This window comes from Hemiscyllium ocellatum, chromosome 10 (assembly GCF_020745735.1).
Source record: "Hemiscyllium ocellatum isolate sHemOce1 chromosome 10, sHemOce1.pat.X.cur, whole genome shotgun sequence".
Lineage (NCBI taxonomy): Eukaryota > Metazoa > Chordata > Chondrichthyes > Orectolobiformes > Hemiscylliidae > Hemiscyllium > Hemiscyllium ocellatum.
In genome coordinates, this window is record NC_083410.1 from 58,566,580 (window position 1) to 58,588,373 (window position 21,794).

The 21,794-nt window shown below is 45.0% G+C and overlaps 1 protein-coding gene across 6 annotated transcripts in view; it reads right to left on the reverse strand.

Annotated features, from left to right (window-relative positions):
- LOC132819773 (girdin-like) overlaps positions 1-21,794 on the reverse strand; it is a 378,017-nt gene that overhangs the window by 103,759 nt on the left and 252,464 nt on the right. For all 6 annotated transcript variants that reach the window (XM_060831525.1, XM_060831521.1, XM_060831524.1 and 3 more), the window contains exon 20: positions 20,878-21,155. In XM_060831525.1, the coding sequence (XP_060687508.1) occupies positions 20,878-21,155 (278 nt within the window). The remainder of the gene's footprint in view (positions 1-20,877; positions 21,156-21,794) is intronic.

Below are 21,794 nucleotides of genomic sequence, written 5' to 3' on the forward strand. Positions count from 1 at the left end.
GAGAAGGTTTTTCAGAAAATCAAAGAGGGAGTGCAAACGCCCACACCCAATATATATATGGTCCACGGACTCCACAGCGCCACAGAACAAGCAGTTGGGCTGGGAGTCCGTGAACCACCGCAATCTGCAGTTGCAGGGGACTGCTGCATGCAGCACCCTCCACCCCAGATCCCCGAGAGAAAGGGGGAGGACTCCCGCGTAGAGAGCCCTCCACTGAGGATCTCCACTGCCTGGTGGCAAATGGGCATGCCAAAGCGTGTCCGGACTGTGGATGAGGGAGAAGAGGTGGACGGTGTGCAGCAGCAGTCGATACAAGGCCCGCCTTTTCACCCCCTGAAAAGAAACAAAATTAAAATTTCGGAGGCGGCTCAGGTTGTGGGGCACAGGCTCCCGTGGGAAGTGCGGGACCTTGGGGCCAATGTGAAATTCTGTCCGGGCTGGGGTGAGCGTGGATGGGATCCCACCGCACACCTGAGCGTCCTCCAACTGGTGCACTACGTCGGGTCCAAGCTCCGCCGTTTTAAGGCGTCGGATGGCGGTGGCCACGTACCAGATGTCTACCGCTGCCCTGCTTGCTATGTCTTGCGGCAACGTCCAGCCCAGGCCCCCGGCACCCAGCACGTCCCCGACCCTGGTCACCCTCGCCACCACGGCCCTCCCCTCTGACAGCCACTCGAACCCGCGAGCACGGAGGTGCGGATTCCTGAGCAACGGCTCCCCCGACGACAGCCGCTACTCCTGCCGGAGGGTAGGCGCGGCGCGATTCCATCATGTTCCAGACAGTGATCAGGTCCTGGTAAAAGACAGGCAGCACCTTGAGGGCGACCTCTAAACCGTCACGGTCGACGAACAGGAGCTGCGTGTCGTAGTTGAGGTTATGCAACTGGCGGAAAAAATACGTCGCCAGGGCGCACCACCTAGGAGGAGGCTCGACGTAAAGGTATCGCTGCAAGGTCTGAAGGTGGAACGTCGCGACCTGGGTGCAGACGCACACCAGCAACTGACCGCCCTCCTCAATAGGGAGACTCAGAACCTGCGCAGCGAACCAGTGCATCTTTTTGTCCAAGAAGTAGTAGACCAACGTTCTCTGGATGTCAGCGACAAAGCCAGGAGGAGGGACCAAAGTGACCAGCCAGTACCACAGCATGGCGGCCACCAGCTGGTTTATGACCAGCACTCGGCTCCTGTAAGATAGCACTCGGAACAGTCCTGTCTAGCAGCCTAGGCGAGCCGAGACTTTGGCCTCCAGCTCCTGCCAGTTGGCCGGCCAGGATTCCTCGGCCGGGCTGAGGTAGACCCCCAGGTAGAGAAGATGGGTGGTACTCCAGCTGAACGCCCGAAACTCCTCCGGCAGAGTGTCCACCCGCCACGGATCCACCAGTAGCCCGGAACATTTGGCCCAGTTGATCCTGGCAGAAGGGGCTGCCGAGTACACGGCCTGGCACTCGCGCATCCTCCCCAGGTCAGCCAGGTCGGTGAAAGTGAGGAGCACATCGTCAGCGTAGGCCGAGAGGGCCACCCCGTACCCGCGCCGCGCAGAACCAGCCCTGACAACCTCCTCCGCAAGAGGCGCAGGAAAGGCTTCACGCACAGGGAATACAACTGGCCGGACAGGGGGCAGCCTTGACGCACTCCTCTCCCGAAGCGAAGGGGCGCCGTCAGGGACCCGTTAACTTTAACCAGACATTCTGCTGCGGCGTACAAAAGTCGGATCCAGGCGACGAACTGCATCCCGAACCCGAATGCCCGGAGAGTCCCGAGCAGGTACTCGTGATCGACCCTGTCGAACGCCTTCTCCTGGTCGAGAGACAGGAAGGTGCTCGGCAGACCAGCCAGTCGACAGAAATGGATCAGGTCCCGGACCAGGTGGACGCTGTCGTGTATCCTCCGGCCCGGGACCGTGTAGGACTGGTCCGGGTGAATCATGTGGGCTAGCATGGAAGCCAGGCGAGAAGACAACACCTTGGCGAAGATTTTGTAGTCCGCGCTGAGGGAGACCGGACGCCAGTTCTTCAAAGAACGAAGGTCCCCACCATGCGCCAAGAAAGGGGCAGCTCTCTGGCATTTAGACACTCCCCCAGGACCTGTGCGTAGTTGCTCCCCAGAACGCCCTGAAGAACTCCACAGTCAGCCCGTCCAGCCCTGGGGATTTGCCCCTCGAGAGCCGGTCGAGGGCACCGGTCAGCTCCTCTAAAGTGACGGGAGCGTCAAGCCTTCCGGCGTCCTCCGGGCCGAGCTGCGGCAGGTCCTCCCACAGAACTCTGCGAGCATCCTCACTGGACGGGTCCAGAGAGAACAGAGCCGTGTAATAGGATCGGACGTGGGCCCTGATACCCTCCGGATCCGAGACGAGGAGCTGCTTACGGGTGCCATGCCTTTTTTCCAGTGAGTAGAAGGGGGAGCCGCGGTCCAGGTCCTCACGTACGCGCCCCAAGCCCCGACGAGCTGCAGCTCCCGGAGCGCGGCCTTCTTCTCTTCGTACACCCCGCGCAGGGCTGGGTCCGCGTCGGGCTGACCGAGGCGTGACTCCAGGTCTAGCATCTCCCTCTCCAACTCCCCGATCCTGGATTTCCGCCTCTTTGTCGACCCCCTCGCATACTCCTGACAGAAGACGCGGACGTGAGCCTTGCCCACGTCCCACCATAGCCTCAGGGAGGGAAAGCTTTCCCGCTTCCTTCTCCAGCCGGCCCAGAAATGACAAAACGAGTCCCGGAACCGCTCGTCCTCCAGCAGCAGGTTGTTAAAGTGCCAGTACGCCGATCCGAGCCTGGCGCCGAACGGAAGGAGTTCCGCCCACACCAGGTGATGGTCCGTGCACACCTGCCGCGTGGAGGCCTTCGGAAAACAGGAGGCGTACGCCCGCAAAACGTACAGGCGGTCGATTCTGGACGCTCCAACCCTAGGCCTCACGAAGGTGAAGGCAATGGAGTCAGGATGGAAATTCCGCCAGACGTCCACCAGGTCGAAGGAGTTGACCAACTCCCCCAACCTCCTCCCCACCGCTGTGGTCCCTGTCCTCATATTCCTGTTCTCATCTGTAAGCCAGGACTCCCTGATTTGACCAGACTAACAGCTTTTTTTTTTGTAGCTTTTTCTGGTACATTTTAGCATTGGGTCAGCTGCCTCCAACTCTGATACAGGCTATGTGTAAAGCATGTAGCTTGCCTCTTGCACCGAGTGTCTCAGAAGAAATTCATGCTCCTCTTCAGGCAGTAACAATTCAGAGGTATCTTCAAAGCTGGTCAGAAACGGAGAACCCACGGGTTCATGAACAGTAGGAAAGACTGTTGAGGAGTTGGTCATGTTTTGCTCCTGCTCTGTTTGTGATTTTGCAGCATTCATTTGGTCCACGTGCCTGTTCAGGATCATCTCACTAACTGAATGTTATACGTCACTGGACCTGACCTCACATCAACCATGTAGAGACATTTCCATGGTTCCAACAAGAAACTTTGTCTCCTGAAGTAAATGGTCTCTCTTACTTACTGAAGTCTATTCTGACACTGGCACCCCTGATGCCGTTTCACCCTTCCCCCTCCAGGTCCAAGATGACCAGATTTAACCTGGTGCAGAGTCTTCTTCCCATTAGCAACTCTGCTGGAGAGATCTCTTTAGCTGTGAGAGGTTGCCCTGTAAACAAACAGGAACCAGGACAATTTGGTGTCGAGTGAAGCTGTATGCTGTTCCTTTAAGTAAAAAGTGAGGTCTGCAGATGCTGGAGATCAGAGCTGAAAATGTGTTCCTGATGAAGGGCTTATGCCCGAAACGTCGAATTTCCTATTCCTTGGATGCTGCCTGACCTGCTGTTTCTTTAAGCCTGCCTTCAAAGTTTGGACTGTTGGATGATATTGAGATGTCCCTGTATGACGGACATCATTGAACTCTATGAAAAACTCAAATTTCCTACCAATAAATGATAGTCCGTTATCTGTGACCAATACTTCTGAGAGTCTGTGTATTGCGAAAAATGCATACAGTTTTTCAATCATCATCCCCATGTTTGACAAATGACCTCTCTGCACATCCAAACAATTTGAGTGGGCATCCACAATGACTAAGAACATCGAGCCCATGAAAGGACCTGCATAGTTGATGTGCAATTGAGTCCAGGGTTTACCTGGTCATTCCCATGAATGTAGGGGAGCTGCTGATGCTAATTTTTGTCCTAGTTGGTTCTGTACTCTAGGCAGTGCCTCACCAACACAGTTATGTCTGTATTTAATCCTGATCATAAGACATAACTCCTCAACATCTTCATTTTGGAAACCCGAGTAGAGTTCGACCAGTATCTGGTTATGACTTTTACTTGAGACAATCACTTTTGCTCCCCATAACAATATGCCGTCCTCTATTGGTCTCGTAGATTCAAAAAGGTTTCAATTCTGGTTGAGATGGCCCTTTGGATTCTCCCGTCATCACCAGTTGTTTCAGTTTTACTGGAGGCCAAATCTTTCTGCGTCTAAAGTCTGATATTGTCAGTTGTAATTGGAAGCGTGTCCTGAAAATTTAAAACCATTACTATCTCTTCCAGAGGCGGTACCACAGTGGTGTATCAGTCAGTGGAAGACAGCTCAATGTAGCTGCATGCGCGATTTGACCTCCGGATGGTGTTTCAACTTGTAATTAAATGCAGTTAGTATTAGAGCCTACTGCTGAATTCATTGTGAAGCTATGGGCTGCACTGTTTTGTCCTATAAGTACACCGAGCAGAGTTCTGTAGTCTGTTATTACTACAAATTTGTGTCCGTAAAGGTATCAGCGGAACTTTTTGACTCCAAATATGATTGCCAAACCTTCTTTTCTGTCTGGGCTTATTTATGCTCTGCATCAGCCAAAGTCCTAGATGCATACGCTACTGGATGTTCCTCTCCATTATCAAAAAGTGTGTCGCTGGAAAGGCACAGCAGGTCAGGCAGCATCCAAGTAGAAGGAATTCCTGATGAAGGGCTTATGCCTGAAATGTCAACTCTCCTGCTCCTCAGATACTGCCTGACCTGCTTAGCTTTTACAGCACCACACTTTTCGACTCTGATCTCCAGCCTACGCTTCCTCTTAGTTCCACTCCATTGGGCTACCTATGAGCTAATATATCCCTCAGCCGTACAGCGAGGCAATGCTGGTCAATACCAGAATTCATGAGAGATTATAATGTGCCGACACCTTAGAGGATGATAGCTGTTTTTTCATTTCCCTAAAAGCTATGGCTTGGCTATATGACTATTTCCAAGGCTGACCTTTTTTAAAGAATTGACACAAAGTGCCAGGATGGAGGCCAGGTTGTGTACAAACTGTCCATATCAATTCTCCCGCCCAAGGAAAGACCTAGGTTCCATTAGAGACTCTGGAGTTAGGGCACCTTTGATTGCTCTTACTATCTTCAACGGATGTAAATCGGTCTTGTTGATTCTGTAGCCTAAGCAGGTCACTTGGGAGTGCGTGGGACACACATTTTCCCCCTTCTAAGGTGCATACCCACCTTGGAGAAACATTTCAGGACTATGTCCAAGCTCGAAGTGCTCCTTATTGATCTTCCTTGCTATTAGTCCATCTAGATAAATGGCAACCTGAAGCATGTCTTATAAAATGTTCTCCATCATCTGCTGAAAAATTGCACAAGCTGACAATCCCCAAAATGGCCCTTAAGTATATTAATTGTAGCATATTTCTGGAAATCCTCATCTAACTGGAACTGCATGTATAGATGGTACATGTCCAGTTTTGTGAAAGGCAGCCATCGTAAAAACTTTGCGTAAAAATCCTCTATATGAGGGACTGGGTATTTATCCAGCTGTATAAAGCAGTTTACCAGTTGTTTAAAATCCCCACAAAGACCAACCAACCTGTTGGGCTTCACAATCAGCAAACTGGACAGGGTTTGATGATTCCTTCACTTTCTAGCCTTCTGATTTCTGCCTCTATTTTTGCCCCTAAGGCAAATGGCACCAAGTGGGCATCACAGAATTGTGGAATTACTTTCTGGTCATCATGCAAGATGGCCCTGCCTCCTTTGATAGTCTCTAGACCTTTCTGAAAATTTTTTGGACATTTAATTTGGGTTTCACTGAGGCAGCTATTTTCTAATTGAAGAATGTTGAACCAATTTAGGTGAATTTTTCTCAACCAAATTTGCCCCATTAAGCTGGGGCCAAGCCTTTCACTCCAACCAGTGGTAATTGAAAGAAATGTTTTTCAATAAGGGACCAGAACCGAAGTCATACCCTTAATCTGTAAAGGTTTTCTAGCTTAGGGTCTCAGTCTAGCAGAGGTCTTGTTTAAACTTAAGGGTTGGAGTCCACAGCGAATTTTGTCAAACACTGGTTCTGCGATCACTGAAATGGCCACAGTAGTACTGACCCGCCGTTAGAACCTGGTGACCATTTCACCAGATGTTCATTTTGATTGCTTAGCAACATCCAAATAAGAACCAATTTTACGGTTCCATACCATATGTGGGTGAATTTTCCAGGTTATGCACTCGCCTGGATACCCTCTGGTATCCAGGAGTGTGCATACGTTCACTTACTTAACTAAGGTCTAGTTCGACTCTTTTGCTATCTCAAGTCTGCATACTGTCAGCAAATACAATGGCTTGCCAGCCCAGATCTTGAAGAAACTTATAACCATTTGGCCGAGGTTTGGCTTTGTTTTGGGATTTTGTTGTGGGCTGACTGAGAGTCTCTCTGTTCAGGCTATGTCCCGAGTGAGGCTATGCAATTGCCTTCACTCAAGTGGTATTCCCAAGCTCAGTTGGACTGGTGAGGGTATTCACTTCTATTGGAATACCCTACAACTTATATTTTTCATTTGCTGTATTTTCCAATAATAACGCCAGTTATAGTGCCTGTTTGAAGTCCAGTTGAACTTCAGCTAATAGGCATTTTTGCATGGTCACCTCATTAATCTCAAATACCAGTCTCTCAGCATATCAGGATTAAACTGCGGTCACAAGCATCTTTCAAAATAAGAGTAGCATCTGACACTGCATTGAGGAGAGTTTCACACGTTACCACCAGTTTGTCTGTTTTCAATGGGAGGGCAGTGAATTGCTCTAGTGGGTAAAGAAATGTGGTAAGCCATGAGCTGAAGGGTAAATTTGGGGAGATTTACAATCAAGTGAAAAGGTTGGATAGGAACTTGGAGATCTTGAAAGCTGATGGGATTTATGAGGACAACAACGTTAAATTGAAGATGGAGACTGGGAAGGTAAACTTGACAATTATATTAAGCCTATAACTCTCTCAATAGTACAAATCAGGCAACATGCCAGCTTTGACCAAACACCAAATGCACAATAAAGAAGGAAAAGTGGCTTTCAACATGTAAATTGTGGGTGAATTAAACTTTTTTTTCCCCTTCTGAGAGGGTAGGTTGCACATGTTTGCAATGTGAAGCCCTGCTAGGGCAATCTGGCATCCACAGATTCAATGGCACTACATAGCTTGCATCAAAGTGCAATTCATATACAATTGACAAGATCAAACATTACAAATCTTGGTATCAAGTAATTAGATTAGATTAGATTACTTACAGTGTGGAAACAGGCCTTTCGGCCCAAGCAGTCCACACCGACCCTCCGAAGAGTAACCCTCCCAGACCCATATCACTCTGACTAATGCACCTAGCACCAATTCGCCTGACCTGCACATCTTTGGACTATGGGAGGAAATTGGAGCACCCGGAAGAAACCTACGCAGACACACAGGCAGTCATCCGAGGCTGGAATCGAACCTGGGACCCTGTTGTTGTGAGGCAGCAGTGCTAACCACTGAGCCACCGTGCCGCCCCTAATCATGATCATTCCATTGTTTATAATAAATGAATTATTACTTCTGTAAAGTTGATTTAATCACATGAAAACTTAAGTGTCACCTATATTTGCCAACTCAAACACATACCACAATTATCATTGCTGTAGAATGCCTCAGTGCTACTACCTTTAAACTCAGAACTGTAGGCTTGTAAAAACATTATCTGTTATAATGAATTTCTTGGGTGATCCCCACTCTTATTCAACATAATGAGCTACACTTAGAACCTGTCAATATTGCTCAAGTCATTTTTCCAAACAAAATACACCTGAATTTGGCAAAATAACTCTTGAAATTCATGCAGAGGCATGGCATTTCCCTCTTTGTGGTTGGTCTCCATGTCATAGACTATCAGGACCCAAGATAAAGCTCAGGAATTAAGTCACAGAAAAATGATTCTGGTTCTGATATTCCCAAATTAGTATCAGGGTGCAGATATCAAAATGGGTGCAGCAAGGGCGAGTGCTGTCTTCACCACTGCAGCCCCACGCAGACTGCACGGGAGGTGGTAGTATGTTACTTATAATGGCAGTGGACTCCTCCAACCTTCAATCCAGTTTATTCAGTATTTCTGATATACCTGCCTCATGTTCCTGTGCCTGTCTGTGCATTTGCATCAAGTTATTAATGGACAACACCTTGGGATCATCATGCCTGAACAGGACAGTCCTCTGCATGCAAATGACATGTGAAGTTCCTTCTTATTCAGTTTTACAGTTGTGTCAATTATGTAGTCACCAGATTGTTCCTCAGAGTCTAATCAAAATAGATGTCCACTGATGTGAAAGTCTCTAAGATGATGGAGGATGTAGGTGAAAGCCTTGCCAGTGCATGCTTTGAGGGTTCAGTGACTTCTTCCTCAGGTGGAAGAGGAGCTGATGGGCTCAGGTGCTGCACTCTTTGGAACAGAGGGCCTATGCATGCCACATAAGAGGGGTTGTTAGTTGTGCAATAGGGGTAGAAGCTTCTGCAGCTGAAGAATCTGTTAACACTTGTAAGGGGAAAGCTGTGCAGCACAGCTTTGCGAAGCTTACTAATTTAGCTGAACAGTATTAATTTTCCCAGCTAAATCCAGGATTTTCTCTTCATAGGGGGTGAGAGGGCAGATGTCATCTACCCACCCAGCCACCCACCTTCAGCCTGCTCTTGCACTTCTGGCCTGGTTGTGTGATTGTTTCTCTTGTAATGAGACAAAAGGAGGAGTTGAGTGAGAGCTGTAGACCATTTGCCTTAGTAATATTACTGTAAAGTGGGCAAAATTACAATGAGTGTAAGGCAGTTGACAAAAGATAATGGCACTTACTCACAGAGTGCACAAGATCACTGACCTCCGCTTTCACTGCTGGATACTTGGTGTGTTTGAAAAATGCCTCAGGCTGTTATCTGAGCACAAGTTGGCTGGGTTTGGTGGTGGCTATTCCTGATGAAGGGCTTTTGCCCGATGCGTCGATTTTCCTGCTCCTCGGATGCTGCCTGACCTGCTGTGCTTTTCCAGCACCACTCTAATCTAAACCCTGGGTTTGGTGGTGTAACCACCATTAGTCGGTTGCAAGACAAAACATTGTGCTCTGCTCTATTCATTCACCAATACCTCAAAGCCCATGTCCTAAAAACTTTGACAAAGGGTCAGTTAGACTCGAAACATCACCTCTTTTCTCTCCTTACAGATGATGCTAGACCTGCTGAGATTTCCCAGCTTTTTCTCTTTTGTCTTCAGATTCCAGCATCCGCAGTAATTTGCTTCTGTCCTAAAAGCATGCTATTAAGCATACCTTCTGGGTCACGTTCTTAGTGATAACAGCCAGACATGACAGTGTAACGGGCAGTTCCGAAAGTATCATAGAGCTATGGTTGGATATGGTGCCAGCAATGTAAATATCACAAAGTCCCGACAACAGCTAGCTCTGCCAATCCTGCTGTATAACTGCATGAGTTGACTGAACTGGACAAATACATAACTAATGAGCAGATGACTGCGTGAAAAGTTGAAGGGATGGCAGATTATGCTCTATGAATCTTTCTTTTCCCTGGAGCATTGGAGGCTGAGGGGTGACCTTATAGAGGTTTACAAAATTATGAGGGGCCTGGATAGGATAAATAGCCAAAAAGTCTTTTCCCTGGGATCGGGGAGTCCAGAACTAGAGGGCATAGGTTTAGGGTGAGAGAGGAAAGATATACAAGAGACCTAAGGGGCAACCTTTTCATGCAGAGAGTGGTACATGTATGGAATGAGCTGTTAGAGGATGTGGTGGAGGCTGGTACAATTGCAACATTTAAGAGGCATTCAGATGGGTATACGAATAGGAAGAATTTGGCGGGATATGGGCCGGGTGCTGGTAGGTGGGAGTAGATCGAGTTGGGATATCTGATCAGCGTGGACAGGTTGGACCGAAGAGTCTGTTTTCATGCTGTACATCTCTATGACTCTATACCACTTTGCTAGAAGAAAAATGGGAAGATTCAGCCACAATTTCCAATCCAGCTTCTGAACTATTTAAACAAAACCAGAAATAGCTGGCAGAAACTCAGTAGGTATGGCATTTGTAGACAGAGAGAAACAGTGTCCTTTCTTCAGAACGCTGAATTACTTGTCAAGTGAAATTACCAACAGGCTACCATTTCCCTGCAACAAGCACATGATAATGGACACGTTTTAAAAATAACACCAACTGATGAAATATAAATTCAACCACATTTTTTAAAAAATGCTTAATTAGATTACTTACAGTGTGAAAACAGGCCCTTCGGCCCAACAAGTCCACACCTACACTCCAAAGAACAACCCACTCAGACCCATTCCCTTACATTTACTCCTTCACCTAACACTACGGGCAATTTAGCATGGCCAATTCACCTAACCTGCACATCTTTGGATTGAGAGGGGAAACCGGAGCACCCGGAGGAAACCCACACAGACGCGGGGAGAATGTGCAAACTCCACACAGACAGTCGCCTGAGGCTGGAATTGAACATGGGACCCTGGTGCTGCGAGGCAGCAGTGCTAACCACTGAGCCACCTTGTAATCCTTCAACAAGGACTATTTAGATAGAGATTACAAGAACGTGGAGATTTGCCGCATACTCAGATTCACAATCTGACTAAATGACTTGTTTAGGAGAATCCTGGACATAGCTGCTACTGCCAATTCAACCATAGAATCACAGAATCCCTAGTGTGGAGGCAGGCCATTCGGTCTACATCAATCCTCCGAAGAGCTTCCCACCCAGATCCTTACCCTATCCATATAACCCTGTATTTCCCAGGGCTAACCCACCTAGTCAGCACATTTGTGGACACCACGGGCAATTTTGTATTGCTAATGCACCTAACCTGCACAACTTTGGACTATGGGAGGAAAACTGAGCACCTGAAGGATACCCCGCAGACACAGGGAGAATGTCTGTGTCGAGTTTGCACAGTCGCTAAGAATATAATTGAACCAGGGTCCCTGGCACTGTGAGGCAGCAGTGCTATCCATTCAGCCATTGTGCCACCCCATATACAAAGAACATGGTACTCAGACTCAAGGAAGCAGCCAAAAGCAGAGAAAAGAGGTTTGCAGGTGGAATGGAATTGGGAAAACAAAAATGGTTGGGATCAAGAATTATAAAAGAATTAATCAGTTGTTCCAAAAGGAATGGGAACTAAGTCACTTCAATATTTCCTTTCTCAACGTTGCTCTATTCACTTTTTGCTCGTTTCTTCCCTTATTTACCAGAAGCGTTCCTCTTACCCTTCCTTCCTAACCCATACTCCTCCTTTCTCCAAATTATCATATCTTTACTTCATCCCCTCATCTCCTTCAGAACAAACTCCTTCTTGTCTACTCCGGCTTTTGTCCTCTCATCTGTCAATCCATCCCCAGGATGAAGAAATGTTGGATAGACTAGCTTTGTTTTTACTGGAATGCAGGAGGGTGAGGGGCAACCTGATAGAAGTTTATAAGATTGTTAATGGCATGGATAGAGTGGAAAGTATGAGGCTTTTTCCCCAGGGTGGAAGGATCAATTATTTGGAGACACAAGTTCAAAGTACAGGGTGGAAAGCTTAAAACAGATGTTTGAGGCAAGTTTTTCACACACAGGGTGATAAGTGCCTGGAACGTGCTGCCAGAGGTGGTGGTGGAAGTAGACACAATAGCAGCATTTAAGAATCAACTGGACAAATACATGAATAGAAAGAGAATAGAGGTACATGGATCCTTTAAGTGAAGACAGCTTTAGTATGGAAGGCAAAATGTGTCAGCACAGGCTTGGAGCACCAAAGGGCCTGTTCCTGTGCTGTATTGTTCTTTGCACTTTTGTATTGTATTGGCTGAAAATACAGCTTAAAAGATGGGAAATGGTAAAGCTATACAGAATTTTTATATCTGTTTCTTTTTCTTTTAAAAGGTGGCACGATGGCTTAGTGGATAGCACTGGTGCCTCATAGTGCCAGGAATGGCCTTACTTCCACTTCTATGTCTTATGATCCAGGTTAGAATCCAGCCTCAGGTGACTGCCTGTGTGGAGCTAGCACATTCTCCCCATGTCTGCGTGGGTTTCCTCTGGGTGCTCCGGTTTCCTCCCACAATCCAAAGATGTGCAGGTTAGGTGGATTGGCCAAGCTAAATTGCCCACAGTGTTAGGTACATTAGTCAGGGGTAAATGTAAGGGAATGGGTTTGGGTGGGTTACTCTTCAGACAGTCGGTGTGAACTTGTTGGACCAAATGCCCTGTTCCACACTGTAGGTAATCTAACCTAATCTAAAAAAAGTATTGAACTAGGTAAAATCTATGAACTTCTTATTTGACTATTATCCTAAGTTGAAAGCTAAACTAAAGTTTTACAAAATTTAATGGTCATATTAATTAGCTCGCAGAACCCTATTCAAAAATATTAAATTGGAAATTAAGCAAGTGGAAGAAAAGTACAAGTTGCAGTTGCTATTCATGCCTTCAGCACAACTACTTTGTATAAGTGCTTTCTACTTTGAGTAAAGGAATTTATAATAGAAAATGTTGAATCCAAGTGTGATAATAAGCAATCAACTGTGCAGATGCAAAATTTTCAGTGAAATATATGCAGGATTGACGACAGTAGAAATCAGTGAATATGATTAATTAAGGGTGGCAATGATAAGCATTTTGCAGAATACCACATCCCAAACATTAGTCGCAAGACCGGATTATGTTCTGGAGTCTAGCTCAATTACCCTTAGGTTTGCAAGGCATCATACTCTTGAAATTTATCTGCAGCTGGTTTTCTCCTTCAGGTGGAAGTAGAGAAGAATTGATTTAAAAAACAATGCATATGTAGGCTCAAAAGAAAATAATGTTTGAGCAATCTAAATGACTTTTAGTTGCTTTTTTAAAAAAAAGGTTCTGACGTTTCAGGTGAATGTTAGTTTAATATGCAAGATAGTGCGTTTTAGGTTATCTTCATTAACTCACTCACCAGCTCGTTATAATAATTAATACAGGTTCCTGTTCATTCATTCATAACCCTTTACTAACCCGATGTTTATTATACTACTTTCATTCATTCACTTATAAAACCATGTTATATAGTATATTTTACTATTACAATACAGAACAACCTTGATTATCTGAATGAGACGCGTGGGGAGTATTTTGTTCAGATAATTTATTGTTTAGATAATTTATTGTTTGGATAACTGATCATAAACAAAGGAAGCACTTATGGGACTCAGAGATCTTGTTCGGATAATAGATGTTCGGATAACCAAGGCTGTTCTGAGTGGACTAAAATTAAAACATCCCTTCCAACTCATTTCACTTTAAACTCTTACCAGGCCTATTTCTACATCAGAAGCTACCTCTAAACAGGTGTCAATATCATAAACAATATATGAGGGATATGAGTGTCTGTGTGAGTGTAAAGGAGTAGAAGTTTGAGAGAGGGTGTGTGTGAGTGTATGTGTGAGCGTATGAGAGAGGGTCTGCATGAGTGTATGTATCTGTAGTTGTGTGTGTGTGTTGAGGAGTGTCTGTGTAGTGCAATAGGTTCACCTGCAGTGTGACATGAACCCAAGGTCCTGGTTGAGGCCATCCCCACGGGTACCGAACTTGGCCATCAGCCTCTGCTCGGCCACTTTTCACCTGTCCCGAAGTCCGCCTTGGAGGATGGTCACCCAAAGGTCTGAGGTCAAACGTCCTGGACCGCAGAAGTGTTCTGACTTGGTCTCGCCAATGCACCATGCCTCAGGACATCGTTGACTGCAGCATATGAGATAGATAGATGAGGCATGATACATTGGCGAGACCAAGCAGAGGCTATTGCAATGGATGAATGGACATCGCATAACAATCAGGAGACAGGAATGTTCTCTCCCAGTTGTAGAACACTTCAACGGTCGGGACATTTGACCTTGGACCTTCGGGTGACCGTCTTTCAAGTTGGACTTCGGCATAGGCAACAACAAAAAGTGGGCGAAAGAGTGGACTGCAGATGCTGAAGATCAGAGTCAAGATTAGAGTGGTGCTGGAAAAGCACAGCAGGTCAGGCAGCATCCAAGGAGCAGGAAAATCGACGTTTTGATGGGCGAGCAGAGGCTGAAACCAAGTTCAGTTCCCATGGGGATGGCCTCAACTGGGATCTTGGGTTCATGTCACAATACAGGTGACCCCATTGCGCGCACACACACACACATCCCTACAGACCCATGCACTCAAGACCCTCTCTCATACGCTCACACATACACTCCCATACACACATGCACCCTCTCACAGAGTTATACCCTTTTACACACTCACACACCATCTCTCTCACAGACATTCATACCCTCCCCCACAGGCACACGCAAGTTTGTGGGGTGAATTTGTACTTGCAGAATTTCATTTTATTTTGGTCAAAAACTGCAGGAACCATAGGAAAACAAAATACTATTTGATCCATCTTTTGTCATCTTATAGTAAAATAGCACCCACACCAATGTAAACAGCCAGTCTGAATAGCTTTGCATAATTCAGTGCAAGGCACTTTAGACACTTTGTGGCCATTCAAATTGTCTGCCTTGCTTTAACAAATTTATTGGAGCAGCCACTACAGTGCTGAAGTTCAGAACAGAAAATGTGTTGCTGGAAAAGCGCAGCAGGTCAGGCAGCATCCAAGGAACAGGAAATTCGACGTTTTGGGCATAAGCCCTTCATCGGGAATGAGGAAAGTGTGTTCAGCAGGCTAAGATAAAAGGTAGGGAGGAGGGACTTGGGGGAGGGGCGATGGAGATGTGATAGGTGTAAGGAGGTCAAGGTGAGGGTGATAGGCCGGAGTGGGGTGGGGGCGGAGAGGTCAGGAAGAAGATTGCAGGTTAGGAGGGCGGTGCTGAGTTCAAGGGAATCGACTGAGACAAGGTGGGGGGAGGAGAAATGAGGAAACTGGAGAAATTTGAGTTCATCCCTTGTGGTTGGAGGGTTCCCAGGAGGAAGATGAGGCGCTCTTCCTCCAACCGTCATGTTGTTATGTTCTGGCGATGGAGGAGTCCAAGGACCTGCATGCCCTTGGTGGAGTGGGAGGGGGAGTTAAAGTATTGAGCCTCGGGGTGGTTGGGTTGGTTGGTCCGGGTGCCCCAGAGGTGTTCTCTGAAGCGTTCCGCAAGTAGGCGGCCTGTCTCCCCAATATAGAGGAGGCCACATCGGGTGCAGCAGATGCAATAGATGATGTGTGTGGAGGTGCAGATGAATTTGTGGTGGATATGGAAGGATCCCTTGGGGCCTTGGAGAGAAGTAAGGGAGGAGGTGTGGACGCAAGTTTTGCATTTCTTGCAGTTGCAGGGGAAGGTGCCGGGAGTGGAGGTTGGGTTGGTGGGGGGTGTGGACCTGACGAGGGAGGCACGGAGAGAGTGGTCTTTTCAGAACACTGATAGGGGAGGGGAGGGAAATATATCCCTGGTGGTGGGGTCCGTTTGGAGGTGGCGGAAATGACGGCGGATGATACGCTGTATACGGAGGTTGGTGAGAACCAGTGGGGTTCTGTCCTGGTGGCGGTTGGAGAGGCGGGGTTCAAGGGTGGAGGAGTGGGAAGTGGAGATGCGGTGGAGGGCATCGTCCATCACGTCTGGGGGGAATCTGCGGTCCTTGAAGGAGGAGGCCATCTGGGCTGTACGGTATTGGAACTGGTCCTCCTGGGAGTAGATGCGGCGGAGACGAAGGAATTGGGAATATGGGATGGCGTTTTTACAGGGGGCAGGGTGGGAGGAGGTGTAGTCTAGGTAGCTGTGGGAGTCAGTTTATAGTAGATGTCTGTGTTGATTTGGTCGCCCGAGATAGAAATGGAAAGGTCTAGGAAGGGGAGGGAGGAGTCTGAGACGGTCCAGGTGAATTTGAGGTCGGGGTGGAAGGTGTTGGTAAAGTGGATGAACTGTTCAACCTCCTCATGGGAGCACGAGACAGCGCCGATACAGTCATCGATGTAGCGGAGGAAAAAGGTGGGGGGTGGTGCCAGTGTAGTTGCGGAAGATGGACTGTTCCACATATCCTACGAAGAGACAGGCATAGCTGGGGCCCATGCGGGTGCCCATGGCAACTCCTTTAGTTTGGAGGAAGTGGGAGGATTGGAAAGAGAAGTTGTTCAGGGTGAGAACCAGTTCAGTCAGTCGAAGGAGGGTGTCGGTGGAAGGGTACTGGTTGGTGCGGCGGGAAAGGATGAAGCGGAGGGCTTTGAGTCCTTTGTGATGGGGGATGGAGGTGTACAGGGACTGGATGTCCATCGTGAAGATAAGGCATTGAGGACCGGGGAAGCGAAAATCATGGGGGAGGTGGAGGGTGTGGGCGCCGTCCTGAACGTAGGTGGGGAGTTCTTGGACTAAGGGGGACAGAACCATGTCGAGGTATGCGGAGATGAGTGCGGTGGGGCAGGAGCAGGCTGAGACAATGGGTCAGCTGGGGCAGTCAGGTTTGTGGATTTTGGGCAGGAGGTAGAAACGGGCGGTGTGGGGTTGCGGGACTATGAGTTGGAGGCGGTGGATGGGAGATCCCCTGAAGTGATGAGGTTATGGATGGTCTGGGAGATGATGGTTTGGTGGTGCGAGGTGGGGTCATGGTTAAGGGGGTAGTAGGAGGTGGTGTCCGCGAGCTAGCGTTTGGCCTCAGCGGTATAAAGGTTGGTGCGTATGGTGGCTCAGTGGTTAGCACTGCTGCCTCACAGCACTGGGGACCCAGGTTCGATTCCACCCTTAGGCGACTGTCTGCATGGAGTTAGCACACTCTGCCTGGGGTGCTCCAGTTTCCTCCCCAAGATGTGCAGGTTAGGTTAATTGTAACCAGGACAACCTGAAGTTCAGAACAGGCTTGTGATAAAATTCACTCACGCTAATATATCATAATTTTCATGTATTAGACCTGGGAAAATCCAAAATAACCCTTGCTTTTGCTTCTCCATGTGTAACTTGAGCTTGTCCAACAGTGGGGTCCAAATAATATCCTTTTCATTGGCAAATTGACTTTTTGCCAGATTTATAACCAAATTGGCTCTTTGTAATTGATCAAACAGCTTAGTCAGCTTGCTGGCGCACATTTCATTCCAAACTGCATGATGCTACAACAATAAAAAATAATATTTCTTTGGCTGAATCAGTCAACAGATTTTGATAACATCTTTTTAGCAAGTCAATTATGGATTGAATGAATAAAGCCCAATTTTTTCAACACACTTCTCTCATCTTGGAATAGGATGACAATCCGTTTTTGTTACTGCGCTGACTCACGATAATCAAAACAGAATATTTGATGATAGGTGTGATGACAATGACTCAATTCAGCAACACTCCATCATTCTTCCCTCACTTGAGCTGATCTGTCTGGAATGAGTCCGAGAGGATGTCGTTTAAATCGCTAACACATCCCCTACGTTAGCATCATGAACGCCAAACACTTTTTCAAGTCCACTCATACAAATTGATTTAGGAGTCCATGATAGCCTTTATAACGCACTTTAAAAAGTTTGCTGAAAGATAGTATATAATGCTAACATCTTTTAAAGCATCTCTGTACAATCTGATTTCTGCGGAATCAACTTTTAAAGTTCAAATTTCTAATTCATTCTCCGATTGTTTCTATATCTTAATTTCACTGCCCATTTCTTTCACTACCATAAATACAGCTTTTTCCCGATTATCCTGATTTTCATAATATCTCTTTAGTACATTAACATAACACGTTACACTTACAATTCCTTCTGTCTGGAATACCCACTGCATAATTTACATAACTGAATTGTTCTCGATTTCATAAAATCCAGTGACCTTTGTACTTAATGGTCCAGAGAGACAGGTAACAATATTAATTACCTGTCACCAGCAACAACATTCTGAAGATCAGCTTTTTTATCTTTTCTAGTTTTCATTGTTGAGTACTCTTCAAATGCTTTTTGGCAACTCATATTTTGGCTAGTATCTCTCTGAAACTCGAAACATAGGCTGGAAGCATAGTCGCTGAGCTTCAAGTTTTCAAATTTTCTTTTATCGGTTTCAGTGATCCTCTCACCTCATGTCCATTCAACACTTCAGAAGGATCAAATATTATGGACACACTAGGCGCATCCCTAATGGCAAACAGTAAAAAGGGAATTCCATTATCCCAATCATTACTGTATAGCTTGACAATGAGCTCTAACTGTGGTCTTTGAAGTTTGATGCCATTTGCCAATGCACCTTGAGACTGTGGGTAATAATTGCAAGATGTAAATTGCTTTATTTCCAAACCAATTATTGTTACTTGGAGAATTTGTCAGATAAAATTTGAGCTTTGATCTTTGAAAAAATCCACATCTTCACAAAACAAATTGAACCAATGTTTCCATTACTATTTTTGCACTAATTTTTCTAATAAGACATTGGTTCAGGAAATCATGCAGAAACATTCATTATTGTTATAAGATACCAATTCCCATTCCTGGATTTAGGCTGGGGTTTTATACAATCTATTAAAGCTCTAAAATGCTTATTAAAACCTGGTATCAGGTTTAAAGAAGTGAACTTAATTCATAGTTGGGTTTTCCCTACTATCTCACATGCATGGTAAAACGTTACCACATCTTTTAAGTAATCCTGGCCAATAAAAATATTTTTGTACTTTAGCCTTGGTTTTCTTAGTAGCTAAGTGACCTACTACTGCAATTTCATGTGCAACTTGTAAAATGTACTTATGATACTTGGATAAAATTATCATGGATCACTGCCCATTTTGAGTTCATCTCTATTTCCTCATTCATACTTACTTTGTCGAGTAATAACAGTGTGGTATTAATCCTGATTCAATTTTTGAGTAGGCTGTTTGATACAATTCTCTCATTTCAGGATTTGTTGTTGCATTATTATTCACTTTTCCATTCATTTCCATAATTTTAATATTGAAAATTCTGATAATCAAATTTCCAAGTGATCTTTCTGATTCAAAGATTCATCTTCCTGGGTCCGAGGTCTAGTCACAACGCAGTCAGGAAAAAAAATCCAGGATGTCCTCCTGTAGCTTCTGTTTCTTTTCCCTCAATTGGTTAAACCACCATTATTGGTGACGCCAATATTTTCAAACCAGTTATTTCCTAAGATAAAATCAATCCCTTTCAACAGTAATTGCTCCACCATGCCAATTACAACGTCTTCATTCGCTAAGTCACTTTTTAACTAAACTCTGCATGCTGGCTTTTATTTATTACTTCCATGTATATCTTCATATTTTCTCTGTCATTACTTCCTTTGGAAGACAAAATAAACATCATCAGCCAGTATCAATGATTGACTTGCTCCAGTGTTTCACCTCCTTGAGATAGAGCATAAGACTTTACCTCTCCTTTTGAGATACAATTCAGTCTCCAGCAGTTTCATTCTTCTTCATTGATAAAAATTTCTTGACTGTCCCGAGTCATTTTTCCTTCTTGGTACATTCAAAGAAAATATATTTTTGGTTTTACTACCACTGTAGTTTTAATACTGATACTTTCCTGGTATTCCCTTTTCTGGGGATTCCTTGGACATTCCTACTACTGCAATCAGTTTAACTATCCCATTTAACTTCCAGCATATAAACTGACTTTAGCATGTTCAAATCTTATTACAATAGCAGCATTCCTATACACCACCTTTTGATTCTATTCTCCATTTGTTTCTGACTCCAGTCAGGTCTCCTTCAAAGCTGTCACAGCTTTCAATCTATGGGTTTTCTCAACTAATATCAATCCAAAATCATCTTGAACCAAAAACAAGATTATAGTCTTCACTATTTATCCCACTGTCGTAAGCCACCATAGTGAGAACAATCTTCCTGAACAATCCATGGGTCTGAGCTCCGACACATACTTGATTAGGTCACTGTTCTAGAAGGAATGTCAAATGTAGTTATTTTCCTTTTAAAAGCCCTTCACAAAAATAACACATCCATATGCCATTATTACTAAATCAAAACTCTAAAACTGTATAAAAATCACACATCTCTCATCACAATAGTCATCTAACAGACACAGCAGTTGCCTGTTTACACTTCGGAAGGTCAAATAATGTTATAAGATAGTATTAAGAGAAAACATATGAATTTCTCACTGGCAAGAATTCACAAACAATTGAATCAAATTTTAAATCAGGCAGGATTTGATCAATTGGAATTGATGTCACTAAGATACATCATGCTAAGACTAGAAGTTCAAATTGAGGCAACTTGAATTAATTGTTAAATGAAAATTAAACTCATCAAAACTCATAGAAGCTTTAAAACAATATCAAACTTTTGAAAGATTTGCATAGGACTTTCACTGTCAGTTTCCAATTAGAGTAACCAACTTCAAATTAAAACCAGCAAACTGGCAATAAATTAATCTAGTCTATTTTATGTAAGGCAGGCAACAATGAAGACAGCTGCTAATGCTGATGTAAAGGAGCAGATGCTGTTATTCAGAATAAAAGTGTGTTTACATATATAAGTGATATTTATTTGACCAAAAAATCTGCACAGTAGTGAAATCTCTTAAATGTCAATATTGCTCAATGATCTTATTTTTGAGCTCTTCACAACTCATTTTTCATGTGCTCCTGAAGTTTAAAGGAGTGAAAATATTTTTGAAAAATCAAGAATTACATACCTGTCCTCAAGTTCTTTATGTTCAACTTCTAAATTTTTATGAGCAAATTTCAAACTTCCATGTTTGTTGATGAGGGCCTCATATTCAGTTGCCTGATGCTCATGTAATTTAGCTAGTTTTTCATGATCTTTGATAAGTGAATCATACTGTAATTTCAACTCCTCTTTTTCTTTTATCAGTGATTCATTTTCATTCTCCAATGACAACTGCTGATTCTGAAGCTGAGAATTCTGAGTCATCAAGGATGCACTTTGAGAACCAAGGGTAGAATGTTCCACCTGTCAAGAAAAGTGAATTAATGTTAACTTTAAACACTTCAATAAACATTAGACTGCTTTAAATAAGTCCAGGAAGACTGATTCCATTGCCCAGAGATTAAGCACCATTGCAATCCTCATCTAAATTTACAAACTCTTTTTAGCCTAAATATAGCTGTACTAGTTCATTAGCCTTCTCCAGAGGTGAAATAAATGAGGAGGGTGGTTAGCTCGTTTGATTTCTGGTTTACCATGCAGCGTGGTATCAACAGCGTACATTCAATTCTGCACTAGCTGAGGTTACCATGATTAGCTCTCCTTCTCAACCTATCCCCTTGCCTGATGCATGCTGTCATTCCAGATTAAACCACCATCAGTCACCTCACTTTAATAAGAGGGCAGCTTTCTCATCCTCAGATTATGGCGACGTTAACCCAGTGTGCATACTACCAATCCACTATCAGTCTCAGCTAATTGTCATTTCCCTACCTGACTTTGGCTACAACTTTTTTCCTCCCACTTCTGAACATGCAATGCTCCCATGCCAGTCTTCAGGAATTTCCATCAAATGCAACATATGCAACTAATTTAAAGTTATCCTACTGTCCACCAGGCTTTTTCTAACTGCTTCTAACTTTCTATCCCTTAAAAACCTTTATT